The sequence below is a fragment of the Jaculus jaculus genome, chromosome 11, assembly GCF_020740685.1.
Source record: "Jaculus jaculus isolate mJacJac1 chromosome 11, mJacJac1.mat.Y.cur, whole genome shotgun sequence".
NCBI classification, from domain to species: domain Eukaryota; kingdom Metazoa; phylum Chordata; class Mammalia; order Rodentia; family Dipodidae; genus Jaculus; species Jaculus jaculus.
The window spans coordinates 44,617,156-44,637,085 of record NC_059112.1 but is presented as its reverse complement, the minus strand read 5'-3'; the positions used below and the strand labels follow the sequence as shown (position 1 = coordinate 44,637,085).

At 38.5% G+C, this 19,930-nt stretch overlaps 1 protein-coding gene across 4 annotated transcripts in view; it reads right to left on the bottom strand.

Moving 5' to 3' along the window:
• The window catches only part of Kcnip4 (potassium voltage-gated channel interacting protein 4), a 1,264,979-nt gene that overhangs the window by 125,258 nt on the left and 1,119,791 nt on the right, over window positions 1–19,930 (bottom strand). For all 4 annotated transcript variants that reach the window (XM_004656086.2, XM_004656087.2, XM_045130410.1 and 1 more), the window contains one exon: window positions 7,929–8,053. In XM_004656086.2, coding sequence (XP_004656143.1) covers window positions 7,929–8,053 — 125 coding nt within the window. The remainder of the gene's footprint in view (window positions 1–7,928; window positions 8,054–19,930) is intronic.

Below are 19,930 nucleotides of genomic sequence, written 5' to 3'. Positions count from 1 at the left end.
GAGCAAATCTCTCTGGCCTGTGGTTTGAATGATGTTTTGTGATAGAAGAACCTTTCAGATTCTTACATTTAGTTCCATAGTTCTCAGCTTTGACTATACATTATAATTACAGCAAAAGCTTCATAAATCCTGATGCTTAAGCCTTTCACAGAGTAGTTATATCAAAATTTTCAAGCACGGTAGACAACTATTTGTAATTTTTAAATTTCCCCAGATGATTGCAGCAGACAGTGAAGTTTGAGATTGCTGATCAGTAGATAATGTTTTGTATCTTTTATGCATCCTTTCTCATGCATAATTATGAACTCCAGGACTGAAGAACTAGCTAAGAGCTATGTAGGCCAGTCACAACTTTCCCACATTGATAAAGAGTACGTAACAAAGGTTGTCTAGTTGGAAACATACCATAACATATATGTAAATTATAATAAATCATTAGTTTTGCTCATGCAGGGACTTGTGATTTTAGTTTAAATAGCCAAATAATCAGAACTATAATTTTGTTAACATATCAATATACAAAATATAATACTTTTTTTAATTTTAAATTTTATTTAAGTATAACAGGTTACACCCTTTTATCCTCTCACCTCCAACTCTGTTACCCTGGAATCCCTTCTCAATGGGATTATGGTAATTACTGTGGGGTCATGAAGGCCTCAGTAATAATACTTTTTTTTTGAACTTCACTCTTAGTTCTCAAAAACACTGTAATTTTCATTATTCCAGTTAACAGAAACAAAGATAAACAGAGTCCCAAGGAAGCTGCTTAAATGAATTAACTGTGGTTCTGAGTGTGAATGATACCCATGCATATGATGATCATAGTCCATCAGTAATGTTAAAAGAGTGGTCCCTCCCAGGGATTTACAAGTAATGAAGATGTGTGTGGTAATCTTAGACCTACTATTTCAGGCTGGAGCCCTTCAGGGGATTCCTAAACACAGCAAAAATGGAGAAGACCGTACCATGCTCTTTTCTATCTCTATCAGCTGTTCAAGTTTGGAGACACAGCTAAGCATGTGTCTTGCTTTCTCTGATGAATGGCTCTGATTGCAGCCATTCAGTAAAATGTGATGGTTTCTAGTGGGCTTTGGACTCTCCCTTGCTGTGTCCAGGCACATGTGTTAGAGTTGCACATTTGACTAGGGCTACATAAAATAAGAAGGTTGCTGCTCTTTGATTTTCTGTTACTACATTATGAACATACTTAAGTTATTTTATTTCAAGGCACATTTAGAATTGATGAAAATTTATCTGACAGACTGGTATGTTCGAGGAGTTAAGAGAAAACAAAGGAAAGAGAAGGAAACAATATAGGAAAGGAAGAGGAAGACCTGAAAGAAAAAAAAAATATTAAAAAATAGAAAAGAAAAGAGAAGAAAAGGAAAAAAAACAGAGAAAGGAACGAATAATGAAGAAATAGAGAAAGGGTCAGGGAATTTAATTAAAAAAAAGAAAAGAAAAGTGATTGGAGAATGAATAGAAGGGCCAGAAAGGAAGAGGAGGGAACATATGTGCAAAGAAACAATGCATAAAGCTTTGGAGCCTGGAGATTTACTGTGAAGTTCCCTTTATATAAGACATGCATCAGAGTTGCCAGCTCCAAAGGGTACAATGGCCTTAATCATGATCCTAGCTGAAAGCAATGGGAAGAAAGGCAGCCAGACTCAGATGGAGTGAACTATGAAGCAGACAGTTGAATGACATCATAGCAGCGGTGAGAAACATGAGAATTCTCAAGGTTAGCCTAAGTTCTCCATTGATAAGTGACCCATTTTGTAGATAAAAGAAAGGTTGCTTATGACAAGACATCTGAGCAAAAACAAAAAAATCTTTGATGTTTCCAAAGTTTTAAACAGATCTATGGTTTGATCCTCTAATTAGCCTTCCCTAGAATTTGATTTGGCCAAAGCTTGACCTGACTTACCTCCTTCCCCTTCACTATGTTGACCTTGTCTTCCACCTTCCCTTCAGTATGCTGACCTTGTCTTCCACCTTTCCTTTACTGTGCTTCTGCTCTGTGTTTCTCTGCTATGTGTGTGGTTGCTTCTCTCTGTGATCAGAAGTGTCTTTAGAGGAAGTAAAGGTAAGAATTCTCATGCCTAGCTGTCAAATCTCTTTTTGCTTTATATATTATGGCTTGGATATGAAGTGCCCCATGTTGAAGACTCATATTTTAAAGGCTTAATTTCCAGATAATGGCACCATTTTGAGGAGATGGGATCATAATGATGCTGTTTTTAACAATGGGATAGTCCGTTGGTACACTTGCATTGAATTAAACTGAGCAAGGAGTAGTGGTTAGAGGAGGTAGATTACCAGGGGTACTTCTTAGAAGGATATATATTGCCATTGGTACCCATCTCTCATTGCTTGTTGACTGCCATGAAGTGAGTAGTTTGGATTCATCATGCCCTTCCAATTGTGATGCATTCTCTCACTATAGGCCCAGAAACAATGGTGACTGAGACCATGGACTGAAATCTCAGGAATTGTGTACCAAAATATATCTTTCCTCCTTTAAGTTTTTCTCAAATATATTATCACAGCTATTGAAAAGCTAACTATTGTATTCATGCTTATTTGTATGTTTCATATCAATAACCGATACCTATCCATATTCCTTTCAGTAAGTGCTGTGGGTGTGGCAAGCACTCATTTTCCTGCCCTGACCCTGTGGATCAGCACTGAGGCCTATATGTATGCACATGATTAATGTTTTACAGAGTAAGGGATCTGCTCTGAAAATAATGTTAGATATACTTAGAAAGGCCAGGAAAATAAGAGAACCAACTAGGACAAAAACATAGCCCATATCTTCAGGTAGAAGGATATGTGAAATATGAATGGAGAAACTCTAGAGAAATATTATAAAGTCTTTGAATGTTTCTTACTTGTTGGAGCCATCTGTCATGTGTAAATGTTGCTGACAGCATTATTGTGCAAAAAGTACCTTGAATCACAAATGTTCATGATGGAAAAACCAGATAAATATGTGTACCTATGCCATATAGCTCTTCCTACCTCAAATTAGGTCAAATAAGTTAAATCTTAACCACAGGTACCCATGCTCTGTTTGCCGTAACCAAATCCTTTCTTGCAGACAAACCTATTATCTTAAAATTACGTGGTATAAAATCAAGGAAGTTCTCTATACTATGTCACAGTCAATGCAAAAGTAAGGTATTTGTGACCCATGCCTAAACCTAAGAATAAAAATAGGTGGACCAGGGCTGGAGAATGGCTTAGCGGTTAAGCGCTTGCCTGTGAAGCCTAAGGACCCGGTTCGAGGCTCGGTTCCCCAGGTCCCACGTTAGCCAGATGCACAAGGGGGCGCACGCGTCTGGAGTTCGTTTGCAGTGGCTGGAAGCCCTGGTGCGCCCATCTTCTCTCTCTCCCTCTATCTGTCTTTTTCCCTGTGTCTGTCACTCTCAAATAAATAAATAAAAAATGAATAAAAATATTTTAACAAAAAAATAGGTGGACCAAAAGTCAGCATCTTTCTAATCTTTTGAGACAGAGAGAGACCCCTGATTCCTCAAGTTCTTTATTTCTTCTATTAAAGATATTTTATATATTTATTAACAATAAAGGCAGATAGAGAGAGAGAAGGGCATGCCAGGGTCTATAGCCATTGTATACTTACTCCAGATACATGTACCACCTTGTGCACCTGGCTTATGAGGGTACTAGGGAATCAAACCTAGGTACTTGAGCTTTACAGGCAACTGCTTTAATGGCTAAGCCATCTCTTTGGCCCCCGTATTTCTAATTGAATGATGTGAATTTCTTTGTTAATGATGCCCTGTTTGTCTTTAAGGATATGAACCCTGCAGAACTGGCCTCTGCATTTACTGGTACCAATAGACTAGTCCTGAGACTAGACAGAGGCAGTAGTAGAGGTGGTCAAATTAGCAAAGGACTTTGGACAACAAAGACTTTTATAGGACATGGAATTGGGACTATTAGGTAAAGGTTAGGGAAGGCAACAAAACAACTTGTTCCAAACAGACAGGTAGAGCAATGGAATAGAATACAGGACCCAGACTAAACCTACACAGTGACGACAACCTCTTTCTGGCAATGGTGCTTAAAACATACATTGAAAAGAAGGTAATCTCTTCGAGAAATGATGCTGGAAAAACTGGATATCCAAATGTTAAAGAATGAAATTAGACCCATATCACTGATGATGTACAAAGCTCAATTCCAAATGAATCAAATGCTTAGTATTAAAGCTAAATGCTGACTGAGACTACTAAAAGGAAACTGAGGAAACCACTTCAAGATGCAGGCATAGGCAACTTTCTGAAAAGGATTCCAATAACATGAAATAATCCCAGAGGATTGTCCAATAGTATTATATTAAATTAAAAATCTGCAGAACATAGGAAACTATCAGTAGAGGTAAAGACAGGCTACAGAATGTGAGAAAAATCTTTGCCAGATCGTCTCCAGACAAGAGGCTTCTATATAGTACATGTAAAGAAGCATAAGCAATGAAATACCCCATTTCTTTCAATCAATAAATGGACCCATGAACTAAATAAGCAGTCCTAACAAGAAAAAAAATGCAAATGGTCAATAGATACTTAAAAAACTGTGTTCTACATCTTAGCCATCACAGAAATATAGGTCAAAAGTGTTTTGATATTTCATCTCGAACCAGTCAAAATTGCTATTGTCAAGAAAAGCACTCATCAGTAACAATTGCTGGTGAGGTTGTGATGAAAGAAAAACTCTTAGTCTTCACTAGTAAGAATGTAAACATGCACAGCCTCTATGGAAATTAGTCTAAAGGCTCCTCATAAATCTAAAAATAGATCTCCTATATGACCCAGCTCTACTACCCCTGAATATATGCCCAAAGTTTTCCAGGTCCTTTCACAGTGAAACTTACACATTCATGCTTACTGCTGCTTTATTTACAGTAGTAAGGAAATTAAACCAACCTGTATGTCCAAAAACAGATGCATGAATAAAGAAATAGTTGTATATATACATAAGGGAATTTTATATAGCCATAACAAAAAATAAAATGACATTTGCAAGAAAATGAATAAAATTGAAAAATATAATCTATTCTGGTTTGGCTTTATGCATTGTGGGTTGTTTTTTGGCATGTGTAGGTGTGTATGGTGGTGTGTGTGTGTAGGTCAGGAGTTGACATCAGGGGTCATCTTGGATTGCTCTCCACTTTATTTAATGAGGCAGGGTCTCTCACTTGAATCCCAAACTCTCTGATTCTGATGCTCGGTCTAGCCAGCTTGCTCCTGGGATACATTATCTGTACCTGCTTTGGTGGTGCTAAGATTACGGGTGGCTACCACTTGTGTCCAGCATTTATGTGAGAGCTGCAATCAGGTCCTCATGCTGGCGCTGTAAACTTTCTTCCACTGAGCAATCTCCTCTGCTCCTGGAAATTATTTTAAGTGAAGTATCACATAATCAGAAAAACAAATCAGTACACGTTTTCTTTCATATGCCATCTATATTTTAGTTTTTCTAAAATTTATTTAGTTGTGAGCAGAGAGGGGGGATATGGGTGCACCAGGGCTTCTGGCTACTGCAAACAAACTTCAGATGCATGTGCCACTTTGTGCTTCTGGCTTTACATGGGTCCTGGGGAGCTGAAATCTGGACTCACAGGCTTTGCAAGCAAGTTATTTAACCACTGAGCAAAGAAGACCACAAATAGTGGCTACCTTTGTGAGCCAAAACTTGTCCAAGTGCTAGGAACATGTGATGTTGAGTTCTCAATACTAAGTAGGACATCATTATCACCCCCTCCAAAACTCAGGTAGCACCATGGAAGAGGTGGTGGAAAAAAATGCAAGAGCCAGGAGATTGAAAGGCATGACTTGAAATGATATCTTGAGGACACGAGATGACTACTGCATTTCTGAGTCCACAGAAGCTATCATTATTTGCACATGATACTGGGTCCTTAAACATAACATCATGGATAGTGGAACTTAAAAAAAAAAAAGAATGGCATTAAAATAGAAGAAGGACTAGCTGGAAAGAAAAAAGTATCTTAATGACAGGAAAATTGGGGAAAGGAGCAAAAGAAAATAATGGGAGGGAAAATATCAAAATACATTATGTACATGTATGAAAATCATCATTTAAGATGTTAAAAAATGGAAAGTAGGGGAAAAAGGGAAAAAATGGAAAGAGAACCATGAACAGAGGAAACTAAGGGAGGGTTTATGTAAAGGAAAAAATGAAAAGAAGGTAACTGACATGGAAATAGAAGGGTGACTAGTGGAGAGAGAAAGGAGACTAAGTGAGTTGAGGGAGAGGAACAGGGAAAAAGGATGAAAATAAGTATGTGTGAAAATCCCACAATGTAAAACTCATTATTTGTAGACAAATTCTACTTAAAAACTTAAAATAGTGAAAAGAAAGAAAAGTATTTAGAGCTTCCTACTTTGGTTTACATTTAAGAAAAGAATATATGCTGAATGGGCCTGCAAATCAATGCACACACATTTGATTTAAAGAAAATTATTTTCACATAGATTCATGACATGTCTATGTTGCTTATTCAGACCATAATATCCTCAAAGACAGAACATAAATTCTGTGGCTTTTGAATTATCTATGCCAGTCTAGCTTCACACTGACGACATGCCAAGTATTCATGAAGAGGGGCTACCTGATTCTTGCGATTCAGTTCTTGTTTACTACCACCACTCTGTGCTGTGCACTGGCTACCACTTCCCTTGAAGGTGATCCACTAAGGAGGGAGCTAGCCACACATTTGAATCACACAGATGCCTCAAGAACTACCCCTGGATACCTGCGCTTCAGACCTATCTGCAATTTGGGATTCAACAAATAATGAAACAGCAGTTTTTCTTGAATGCAAGTAATGGATGGAGTTCTCTGATAGGCCTCAATCTAAGTTAAGCACCAGATATTTTGTCCTTAACATTCAGTCCTTTATTGCATCAGTATCAACATAGGAGATTTGAACAGAGGGAAAAAAAAAAAAAAATTAACCAAATTAGCATTTGCCACCATTCCCTTGATGAATCCAAACCTGAGCTTAAAAACAGTATAGAAAATACTTTTGCCCATGGAATGCATACATATATATTACTTAAGGCTGTTCTAAATAGCAGTTTTAAATATATACTTATATATTTGCAAAGGTCCTTCCCTTTTGTCTATAACAATTTTATTACAATGCCAAGATCTATGTTCCAGAGATCCCATAAATAATATATAAACTTTACGGAAAGAAGGAATACAAAACAAGTAAACAAAGAACAACAATCTGACATTAAGAAAGAGATCGAAATACAACTGTTTGGGTCAGAAAATAGCTTCTTTGCAATCAAGTCCCCATTCCTGCAGTCTATCCTTACCCTGAAACTGTGTTCCTCTACTGTGGATGTCTTGTTTAGACAAAGAAAGCCCAAGAGCTTTAACTTTTCCATCAAGTGCCTCTTTGACATGGCCTTGTCACTTCTTTCTAGATTTCTCTCACACAGACTCAAGAACTCAACTGTGTGGTGCTGAATCCTGCCTCCATCACTTACCAGTGGATTGTCTTCAGCATATGTTCTAAATAGTTCTGTGTCACAAAATAATATTGCATAAGCATGCACAAAATTATGGTTAAGAAATGAAGAGCTCGTTGAAATGATGACACCATCTCTGAGAAAGAAAGTCATCACAAATAATTTAATTGAGGAAAACTTTTTGTATCCATCCTTATTTAACTGGAAACTAAACTGTACTATCTTGTCAATGTATATCAAATTTCAAGTATATATTGACTATATCCAATCTAAGATGAGGGCAAAATGCACGTGTCACAGGGCTCTCACAGAACAGTCATTTTCTGACTTTTCCTCATTCTCCGCACCCCTCTCAACACTGGGTGGAGGTGAAGTCAGAAAGGAAGTTCTTACATTCTTAAATCCTCTATAAAGGATCTGAAGCTCTTTCTTGGTGAATTTGCTCTGGGCTTCCAGCAGCTCCAGGGCCTCAGGCCGATGCCTGACAGTAGCCATCTCCAGTTCATCTTCCACACTGTCTGCAGAGAAAAAGCAAGAGAGAGTCTTAACCCCAGGTGCTGTTTGCTGAGGCTTATAATGAGCAATACAGAAAAACAGAATGAAACTTTCACTTGATTTCAGTGACTTTCCACTGAGGAAGGATTCTCACAACACCAACAGGAGTCTTTGCCTATCTCAGATTTAACCATATGAAGCTAAAATAATTCTTTGTGATTTTTCAGGTATATCCTCTGTATCAGTATAGACATGTTTTTAGCATTTTGATAGTTCAGATTGAAAAGTATAAGCAGGAGCAATAATTCAGCCTGAAATTTGTGTTTATGTCAGCAGTACTAGTTATAAACATGGGACTGTGGAGTGGTAATTAGTATCACCTTGTAATCCCACATCTCCACATTAAACTCTGTGCTTTCTAAGGCTCCTAGTACAGTCCGGTCGCTGGGAGCTTCATACCAAGTGCCCACCAGACAAAGTAGAATGGTGAAGCTGTTTGAACTAACGTTAGACCCAGGCTCATGGAGAACGCTGAAGGACTGGGGTCAAGAGTGTTTTACCTAGGCCCATTTGACAGTGAAGGGAGCCTACACAGACAACCTCAATTATATTTCACTTTGCTTTGTGAATTATTTTACACAATATCTTTGCAAAGATACTCTGCAGAAAGATTTGTGTTCACATGTTTGGGAAACACACACATGAATGTAATTTTGGAAAGAAATGTTGAAATATCTGTTTGAGAATCCTGCTTAATGTTGCTTAACACAATTGACTCCAAGGGTATTTCTCTATAGAAAAATTTCTGTCCCTAATTAATATCTAGTGACATTTACAAATATGGCCTAAGGCTTTGTAAGCACATGCCAGTCTGAAGGAGATAGGTATGTGTTGGGATCTGGTTGCTGTGGTGTCTCAATGCCTTTACTCCAGAGCCCTAAAGAAATGCTCCTCCAGACACAAAATGGCCTGGATATCCATGACCTCACAGTTCCTGACACTACCTACACAAGACCATCATAAGAGGAGGAAAAGATCATGACATCAAAATAAAAGAAAGACTGATTGAGATGGGGAGGGGATATGATGGAGAATGGAATTTAAAAGGGAAAAGTTGGGGGGGGGGGAGGCAGGGTATTACCATGGGATATTTTTTATAATCATGGAAAATGTTAATAAAAATTGAGAAAAAAAGAAATACTCTGTTGAAACCTCATATGAAAACCTATGTCTAAACCTTATAGGAAAAACTCAAAAGTTTCAATACACTCCCAGGAAGAAAGCCCCACATATAGTTTCACCTTTACTATATTATGTCCTTTCCTCTTGGCTATATATTCCAGGTATAGAAGGGAAAGGCTAAGGAGAAGAATGATTTCTCAGTTCCTCTAGTCTCAGGCCCTCAGCCTTTCAATACCCTGCCCCATGGTTAGTTAGAAATGTCAGCATTGTTCTAAAGTTGTATCATTCTGCACACTAACAATTCTACCTCTAGCTAACACCTGTACCTACTTTCTGCCCTGTCTCACTGAAGGCATCAAGGGCCAGAGCTCTCACTTAGGGCATAGAAGGTCAGAGGAACCCAAATCTAGGCATCTTCTCAGCCCTTACAATCTGCAGGAAACCAATAGTGGTGACAGAACGAAGGTGTACAACTCATATTTGTCAGAAGGAGTAACTGGAGATAAAAGTAAATATTCATTCTGTACTTTTCATATGATTATATTTTATATGAAAATAGTGGCATGGAAACAGTTCAGAATGCTGAATGAAGGACAGAGAAGATTACTAGAAAGTAACATGAGGAGACAAGAAGGCCATTAAGTAACTTTTGAACTGAAAGAATAAAATGATTGAGAATATAACTGATGTATTTAACTAAAGTGTTGGAAGAGCTAAAGGTAGCCCTGGGATTTATGGAGAAACATAAGTAAAGAAAATATAGAAATTGAGTTTTGTCTTTTATTCATTTGAATACATGGGTTGATTCTAGCCAATGAGTGCAGACAAGAGGACATGATAGAAAAGTTGATCTGTAAGACTGCTGTAAATTGGTGATATTAACTCTGTTTTGTTCTTATAACTAAATAAAAGCCATATTAGAGAGATGACATAAGCAGATTATGTAAAGTAGAAAGGTTCTGTTTTCTTGGAAAATGGGTATATCACTTATAGTACCATTCTATCAACCTAAAATATTCCTTTCCTTTTGTACCTAAAAAACTTGTTGACTTTTTACTACTTAATTCAAATATTACTGCTTCTGATCTGAATCCTGTCCATATTGCTTCACTTTGCAGAATGACTTTTGGTGAGAGGTTGTATACACTTGTGTACCTAGCATGTGTAACATGACATAATTACCCATTAATATTTGACTTGTTCATTGTGAGTTCCCTGAAGTTGAATAAAAGTGTGTCTATCTATTTTTGTGTTTAATAGAGTGTGATACCCTGTAGTCACTTACAATCATTTGGTCAATGGATGAATGAAAGAATGAACAAATGTGATGGAGAATGGAATTTCAAAGGGGAAAGTGTCAGGGGCAAGGGAGGGAATTACCATGGGACTTTTTTTATAATCATGGAAAATGTTAATAAAAATTTAAAAAATGAACAAATGATGCTATTGCTTAGGTTTTCTTTGCTCTGGAGTTCTGCTAATGTAAGCTTTCCTTTACAGAAATATTTATTACAAATTGGTCTGTGGGCTGCCAAATGTTTCTTTTAGGATCTTTGTGTTCCCTATTTACTGTTCTGAGAAACACAGCATAGGGAAAAGTGGAGAAAAGATTAATCATGTTTTCTGAACATTTTTTATCATACCATTACCCTGTCCAGACCCAGTGACCTTTCTAGTAGTGAGAAACAAAACAATGCATCATCCTCCCAACCTTGGTACCATGCAGCAAGTCTGGCCACACTATACACTAAGGACAGTTTCTTCTTCCAGCTGTCACAGATTTGCAGATGTCGTGGAGGAGACAAAAAACCCAAGGCTGGAGGGTAAGGGTAATTGAAACAAGTGTGTGTGAGAAGATGATCATCACATGCAGTATTCAAAAGGAGCCAAACTCCAAGTGTCTGCCCCTGGGCTCCAGTGTTTCCCAGCTCACTAGAACCTTACTTTTTTAATGACTTTTACCTGCCAAAGGGCTGTTTCTATTTCTAGGAGCCTGACAAGCTCTAAAAACAGACCTGAAATCATCAGTGATTGCCAGCATAAGCTCAAAAGGCAACACCACTGAACCCAATCAACTCTGATTCTGATTCCAGGAGAATTCTGCACAGAGTAACCAAAGCAGGGATCTGCATAGGACTACAAGTTACCTTATGGCTCAGCCACTGTCAGAGAACATGCATTCTGCACAGGACTGCAAGTCACCTCATGACTCAGCTACTGTCAGGGAACACACATTGTGGAGGAGTTTAACACTGTACCTAAAATTTACTAAATTCCTGTTATATCCCATCAGATGGATCAAGTCTCTTCACAATTCCCACAATGAAGTATAACTGCTCATACTTAATATACATGGAGACTGAGCCTCACAGAGGTAATGGACCAATTTCACAGAGAAAAGAATAGGATGTGACTCATTCCTAATCTTTGATGCCATGGCTTAAGTTCTTTCTACTTTACTACACTCTCTCTTTTTTTTTTTTTTGTCAACATAATACTGACAGAAATAATGACAATATACATTCTTCTCTGTATTGCCAATCTTTTCTGAAAAGTTAACAATATTCATTTCCTTTCCCCTGCTCTCCTCCTAGCCTATCACAATCTAACTTCCAGTTCTGTCATGGATTGATCTGTGTCACACCAAATTAGCATGCCCAACCTCTTACCATAGAATTGATGTGAATTTTCTTTTATGTATTCATGTTCTAGAAGCTTAATACTTGGTGTGCTGATGTGAAAATTTGGTGGGTCCTATAAGAGGCAGGAATAGTAAGAACTTATCATTCCTCTCTGGTCATGCTCTGCTCACTACTCATCATTATTCTCTCCTTTTTCATGTGTCCTCTCCATGTTGCCATCTGTCATGCTTTTAAATAGCAAAGAGACCCACACTCGAGCTGGCACCATGCTGTATGGACTATGAGACTTACCAAAATATTAGCAAAATACATTTCTTCTCCAAAGTACACAACTCAGGTGAGCTATGGAAATGGGCTGATATACCCATATGACTACATTTGGAGGTATGTCCTTCACAGACATAATTGAGATTACAAAATGTTAAAGAATTGGTTCTCCTCCATCAGTCCCAGTATGTTTATGTGAGACAAGTACACACGCACACACACCCACACACACACACAAATAAGACAATGTGAATACAAGAAAATAGAGCCATGCTGTTTTGGGGGTGAACTATAATAACAAATGGTGGGAATAAGCAATGGGGAAGAAATGTGAGAATATTTTTATGGCTCTTATAAATAACTTTTGTGAGATTATTGCTGTAAGATGTGAAATTCTTTACTTGTAACTTTCCCTAAAGCTAATCTTGCAATGTGATCTACCTGCTTTAAGCAATGTGACTAGGTTTCCTCGTTCTTTGAGTATCCTTGGTCTGACCAACAAAGAGGACAAATATTAACAAGCAATGCTTAGGGATGCTGACTAATCTTAAGCTATGCTGTTTGCCTGATTTCCTCAATAGCCTGTTGTGGTGGTTTGATTCAGGTGTCCCCCCATAAACTTAGGTGTTCTGACTGCTAGGTTCCCAGCTGATGCAGATTTGGGAAGTAACGCCTCCTGGAGGGCATGTATTGTTGGAGGCAAGCTTATGGGTGTTATTGCCAGTGTTTCACCATGCCAGTGTTTGGCACATTCTCCTGTTCCTGTTGTTCACCTTCTGTTGGCCAGGGGGTGATGTCCACCCTCTGCTCATATCATCATTTTTCCTTGTAATCGTGGAGCTTTCCCCTCGAGCCTGTAAGCCAAAATAGACCTCTTTTTATGCACAATCTGCTCTTGGTTGGGTTATTTCTACCAGCAATGTGAACCTGACTGCAACAGTAAAGTGGTAGGAATGGAATTGCTGCTAGACACTTCACTGTGTGGCTTTGGCCTTTTGGGGCTGATTTTCAAGAGGAATGTGGAAGGATTTGAAACCTTGGCCTAAGAAATGTCTTGCAGTACAGTAAGTACAGCTTGATGGACTATTCTGGTCAAGTTGAAAGACTTGAATACAGTAAGAACTATGGACTGTGATGTTTGACTTATGAGGGTGAGAAAGAGCTTTGCTTGGACTGTGCTACAAATAGTTTGTGTGAGAGGCTTGCAGTTATAACCGGGTCCTGAGAAGTTGTGCAAGGTCGCTTTGTGTAGAAACGGACTGGTGTGAGCAGAGGGATATGGCACAGAAAAGAATGAAATCTTTGGGCCTCAACTGCTGCCCATTTACCTGCAAATTGTTTGAGAGATTACAACCATTGAGATTGGGCTAACTGCCCTGCACTTGGAAAGTAGGAAGAATGTAGACTCTTTTAAAGGAGCCTGAGTGGTCAAGGAGTGTTCTGTTCTTCAAAGTCTGCTTTATTCTCCCCTATATTAACAAATTGGCACCCTACCTGGTATTGTGGAGTATAAGAAATGCAGGAAAGAGAGGGTCATTGAGTTTGCAACATGTTCTTGTGTTTTGGAAATGACCATGGGCAGTGTGAAGCAAGTTTGCTAGATGCCTGCACTGAGACCCCCTGGGGCCATGATGATGAACCGTGGGTTGCAGTGAAGACCTAGTGGAGATGCTAAAGCTGCCGGCCCTGGATGAAGTTTTCCAGGACTGTGAGTAGCCTAATTGTTGGGGCAGAATTGGAACTCCAGAGACTTGTTGGTGGCTAGAATTATGGAACTGGCTACAGTTATTGGATTTGAAGCTACAGAGTTTGATTTTTGCCCTGGTTGTTTTAAGTCTTGTATTGGATGAATATTTCTTATTTCTTTGCTATGCCCAATTCCATCTTTGTCAGTGTGAATGTTTATTCTGTGTCATTATGGATTTTTTTTTTTTTTGGTATAATGGCTCAGTTAAAAGATCTTGGACTATGGGGATGTTTGAACATCATTGGGATTGATAAAAACTATGGGGACTCTTAAAGCTGGTCTGAGTGCATTATAGTTTACATCATGTATTCATTTTATGGGGGCTAGGGGAAGACTGTGGTGGCTTGATTAAGGGATCCCCCATAAACTTAGGTGTTCTGAATGCTAGGTTCCCAGCTGATGGAGATTTGGGAATTTATACCTCCTGGAGACAGTATATTGTTGAGGGAGGGCTTATGGGTATTATAGCCAGTTTCCTCATGCCAGTGTTTGGCACACTCTCCTGTTGCTATGGCCCACCTTATGTTGGTCAGGGGGTGATGTCCACCCTCTGCTCATGTTATCCTTTCTCCCTGCTATTGTGGAGCTTCCCCTTCAAGCCTGTAAGCCAAAATAAACCTCTTTTTTTCCCACAAGCTGCTCTTGGTTGGGTGATTTCTACCAGCAATATGAACCTGACTGCAACACCTGGTTAGACTCTTGATCTAGAAAAAACACACATGCATATGAAGTGCTGACCATAGTGTTGAAGACAATGACATAGCTACTGAAGACAAATGGTGGCATTAATGTGATTACATTTGTTATCAGAATATATATATGCTCTGGATCAGCAGAGTCCAGCTGGCCATACCCTTAAATCTCTTCTTTAACAAATCTTTAAGGATTATCCAAAGTTGAAGTTTCTTTATCATTTGTCTTTACAATGAACTACTTGTTCATGCATTATTTTTTCTTTCTTTTTGCTATTCAATAAAAATGCCCATGAGTATCTATAAGCAAGTGGGGTGGTTGGAATCAGATGTCTCCTATAAACTCATGTGTGTTGAATGTGTGGTCCTTGGCTGATGGTAGTTTGGGAGGTGGAGCCTTGCTGGAGCAGGTGTGTTGTTGGGGGCAGGCTGTAGGGTGTTATATGCAGCCTCCCTTTGCTAGAGCTAGGATCACTCGTCTGCTGCTGATGTCCACCTGATGTTGGCAAGGAGGTGATGTCTAGCCTATGCTCATGCCATGCTTTCCTCAGCCATCATGAAGCTTCCCCTCAAGATTGTGATCCAAAATAAAAACTTTCCTCCCACCAGCAGCTTTTCATCAGGTGTTTTGTCCCAGAAAGCAAAGGTAACTCCAATAGCAAGACAGCTACTGTAGCAGTAAGATCAGAGTAGTAGTGACGGCAGACACAGTAGGTTTACCAATGGCTTAAACTAAACATCAAGCTTCAGCTTCTCTTTAAATTTTTTTTTTTTTTACTTTTTTATTTATTTGAGAGCAGCAGACAGAGAGAAAGAGGGAGAGAGAGGGAGAGAGAGAGAGAGAGAATGGGCACGCCAGGGCTTCCAGCCACTGCAAATGAACTCCCGACGCGTGCACCCCCTTGTGCATCTGGCTAACGTGGGTCCTGGGGAATCGAGCCTCAAACCGGGGTCCTTAGGCTTCACAGGCACGCGCTTAACTGCTAAGCCATCTCTCCAGCCCTCAGCTTCTCTTTCATCAGGCTAGTGCTAGAGGCAGCTGGCCCACTTCAGTGTAACTAAGTAATTTCTGTGTTTCTCAGGCTCTACTCCCAGAAGCAGCTTGCCCCCTCTTTAAGCTCCTGGGCCAGTTCTCAGTTATTTCCAGGCTGTGCTCTGCAGATAGGCCACGCTCAAATCTTGGCCTCAGACTTTTAGTCTTCAGCACTGTTAACAAATTCAGCCTGTGGTATTTTTTTAGCAGTCGATACTCACATTAGACAAAACTAATAAAAGCATGACTTGTTTCTTGGTTTGTCAGCCATTTTTATTATTTACTTTTCATCACAGTCTTTAAGAGATGAATCATCAACCTTTATTTTTAGATGAGAAAATTGATTGTGAAGTCTCTGCTACTGGGTTTAATCCAAGTAGCTCAAGGTCCAGCAGTCAGTTAGAAATGAAACAGAGCAGTGTCTCCAGTACTCTAATATCTGAGATTTTAAATACAATTCTGAGATTTTTTTTAACCATAAAAGACACCATGCATTAAAGAACTTTTACTTACGTCTGGCAATCTATATTATCTCATTTTAATACTGATACAAATTCTGTGAGATACTGATCATGACAGGTAATTTTAAAATAGTTTATTTATTTATTTGCATGCAGAAAGAGATGGAGAAGAAAGACAGAGAGAGGTGAGAATGGGCAAACCAGGGCCTCTAGCCACTGCAAATGAACTCCAGATGCATATGCCACATTGTGAATCTGGCTTTACACAGGTACTGGGGGAAATGAATCCATGCCAACAGATTTTGCAAGCAAGCACTTTAAATGCTAAGACATCCCTGCAGCCCCATGGCTGTTATTTTATAAGAATCATAGAGAACTGGGATTCAATACATGGCTTTCTTATACCAATCATCAGGAGTATGGATTTAAAACCCTAGGTGATAAAAGATGCTTTGCTGTCTCTCCAGTTGAAGTGTGCCAAGGTATGTTGAAGTTAACAGCTTACAAAATGTCAATGGGGCAGAACACATGCAGTGGTAAGGGGAGTCCAGGGTGGGAAGGAACACCCAGGGTTGCATTTCCGTATTGTTACCAGGAGAAATTTAGGTTTGACAAGGCTGGTGGTATGTTGGGGACAAAAAAAAAAATGGACTCAGGTGGCACTCTGGCCTCATGGCATCTCCAGACTATGCTAAATGAGGTTCACTCAGGCATCTTGTTGAGGAACTGATTTGAATGCTATATATTTGTATATATCTTGACACACCATGAATACAAACAATATTTTAATTCATGGATTTTTTTTTTCCCAACAGATTTATCTTTTTATTTTGGTTTTCCTGGAATTCACCATGTAGTCTCAGGATGGCCTGGAACTCAAGGTGATTCTCCTAACTTTGTCTTCCAAGTGCTGGGATTAAAGGTGTGTGCCACCAAAACTGACCAACATATTTAATTTTAATCAGATAACAAATTCTTAAACCCAGACTCCCTTGAGATTCCAGGCTGTCTCTGTTCCTAGGTCCTCAAATTCAGGTCTCTAAGGAACAAGGTTGTTCTTTGTCTGAGTCAATAGTCCCCTTAGGCCATGACATAATTAGGCTGGAAATTGGAATTCAAATCACCCAGGAACAACAGAATGAGTTTTAAAAAATAGGAATCTTTCTCAAAACTTCCTTTAAAATATGCTTGTCAAAGTCCAAGACATAGTTATGCAAACTTGACCCTACCTGAGGTCATCACACAACCCAGGTTGTAATTACAGAGGATCTTACTTTACACATGAACATGAGTATGAGCCCTGCCTTACAGAGATATGCAATTGTGAACAAGGCTTCTCCTGTAGAAATAGAGGCATTTTGGGAGAATATAGCTGTTTTCCAGAAGTGGGTTCAAAGGTGAGTCCATGCCTAGTATACTATAAGCCTTCTTTTACCTGGATACAATAGTCTTTCAGTGTCAAATTTCATTCACTACAGTGCTGAATGAGGAACAGCAAGAGAGAATGAATTTGAAAGATGGATAATAGGAATAAATAAAACAGGTGCTCTTTCTAAATCCACTTGACAATTCTTTAAAAATGAATGTATTAAATGGGGAAAATGGCACTTGGGAGGCTGAGGCAGGATTGTGGGGTTAAAGTCGTCTGTAGCTATACAGAAAGTTCAATGATAGTATGGGTTTATGAGACATTGTTTGCTCAAACTGTAGATATTGTTCATCAGTACTGTAACTTTCAGATCCTATTTATTTGAGTTGAATTTATTTGGCTAGCCCAAGACTCAGTTTCCTTGACTTGGACTGCTCTATCTCATAGTAACAATACTTTACATATGTACTTTTTATGAATTAATTTATAGAGTCTTGATCAGTATGGCAATCGCATTATGATGAGTTTAGCACTTTCTAGTGTTATATTATGTGTTATTAAATATAGAGAATTTTAATGGGGGGCCCTTGGAGAGGGTTGACAGTTTGTTCTAGGCTTTAACTCTACTGCACTATGCTAGAAGATTCTCAAACCATTTCATTGGAAACTACCCCTGAGGACCTCTGGGATGGCACTATTTTTTGTTTCAAGTTCAATTTTGATCCATCAGCACAATATTAATTTGCCTGAAGAAAAAACTTACAAACCTTTTTTTTCATGTCACAGATGAAATTTCTTTGCTCCCTCCCTTTCTACTCCACAGACTTCTGTAGACATTCAGCTCATACTAGTAATTTCTTAGTTCTTTCCCTCATCATGCTAAACAAAAGACTGACAATTGGTGAGGAAACACTCTCTGGGGTTAGGGAATTGGCTGCTATCTATACACTATATATTTGAGGAAGGAGGAAAGTGGACTTGTCACAAACTCCCATTTCTTCTTGATATCATATCATTTGTCAGCTGGAGACAGAGTTTAAACCTGGCTCAATCCCTATAAGCATTTCTTTAAACTTTGATAACTTAAAATTTATTTATCTCAAAAAGGTAATGGCCTGGAAATCCCCCTGACTCATCCTGTCTTTACATTCCTTCACTATTTTCAGGTACATATGGAAGGTATGTAAACCATTAATTTTAAGCCACCAATGCACACACAACCCATGAGGAGCAAGCCATCAAACCCCCCAAGATGCTAAGGGAGCATAAGCCTTTCACACATGATCCTGAGCATTAGAATCACCGTACTTTTTTTGAGGGGCGTCTGAAAATGATTCTTTAAACTTAGCTCTGAATGTATTTAAGACCCACATAAAAACTAATTAGTACTTTATCCTATCACATTTTATATTCATATATTCCATTAAAAATGAAAGTATTTTTAAATGGCCAATTCTTTTGAATGACTCTTATCAGAGGTATGTGTTGGCAATGACATTGTAATTTCCATTGCAGGAAAACATGAATTACTTTGCAATTTCATGACTGAATTCAATCATTTATAAACTATAATAAGCATAGGCAAGCTGTCAAAGCTATTTCTCAAAGCATATATAAGTGGATTGTCTCTGCTTTATTTATAAACAGAAATAACTCTTTAACAAGCTTAGATTCTTTTAAATCCCTTAATTGGACTGCTCATTATCACAATTAATACTACAACAAGTCACAAAGGACTTCTTATGACAGGAGCTATTCCTTCATAGGTGACAAGGTCATAATTGATCTTTAACAAACGGGGGAAATTAAAATTGCATGAGAGACATTATACATAGACAGAAGATACACTAGAATTGCTAGCATGGAGGGGCTGGTACGTGGAATGGAATTCAATTTCCCAGAAAGACCGATCAACAAACACTAATAAGCTAACCAGAAACGGCAAAATTCTGGGGCAGTAATAATGGTCAAAGAGAAAATGTTTCAAAAATAGTGAAACACAGAGACAGATGAAGAAAGATACCACTCAGTTCACTAAATTCAAGGTGCTCTCTGTAAGGACTTTCTCTTGAGCTGTGATAGACTTCTTCTTGTTAGTCATAAAAATCTTATATAAGACCCAATAATATCATATATAATCTGTGCTATATATAAGACATTTACATGTATTAACTCATAAAGTATCCAATACCATAATACTGATAATATTGATGCTATGTTTCAATATTATAGATGAACACACTAATACTTTCTTTAAGATTTTATCCTTTTTTCTTTTAAAGTTTTTTATGAGAGAGAGACAGAGAGAGAGCATGCCAAGGCCTCAGTCACTGAAATCAAACTCCTGATGCTTTTGCCACCTAGTGTGCATGTGTGAACTTGTGCTTGCCTCACCTTTTGTCTGTCTGGCTTACGAGGGATCTGGAAAGTCGAACATGGGTCTTTAAGCTTTGCAGGCAAGTGTCCTAAGTGCTAAGCCATCTCTCCAGCCCAACATTTTTTATTTA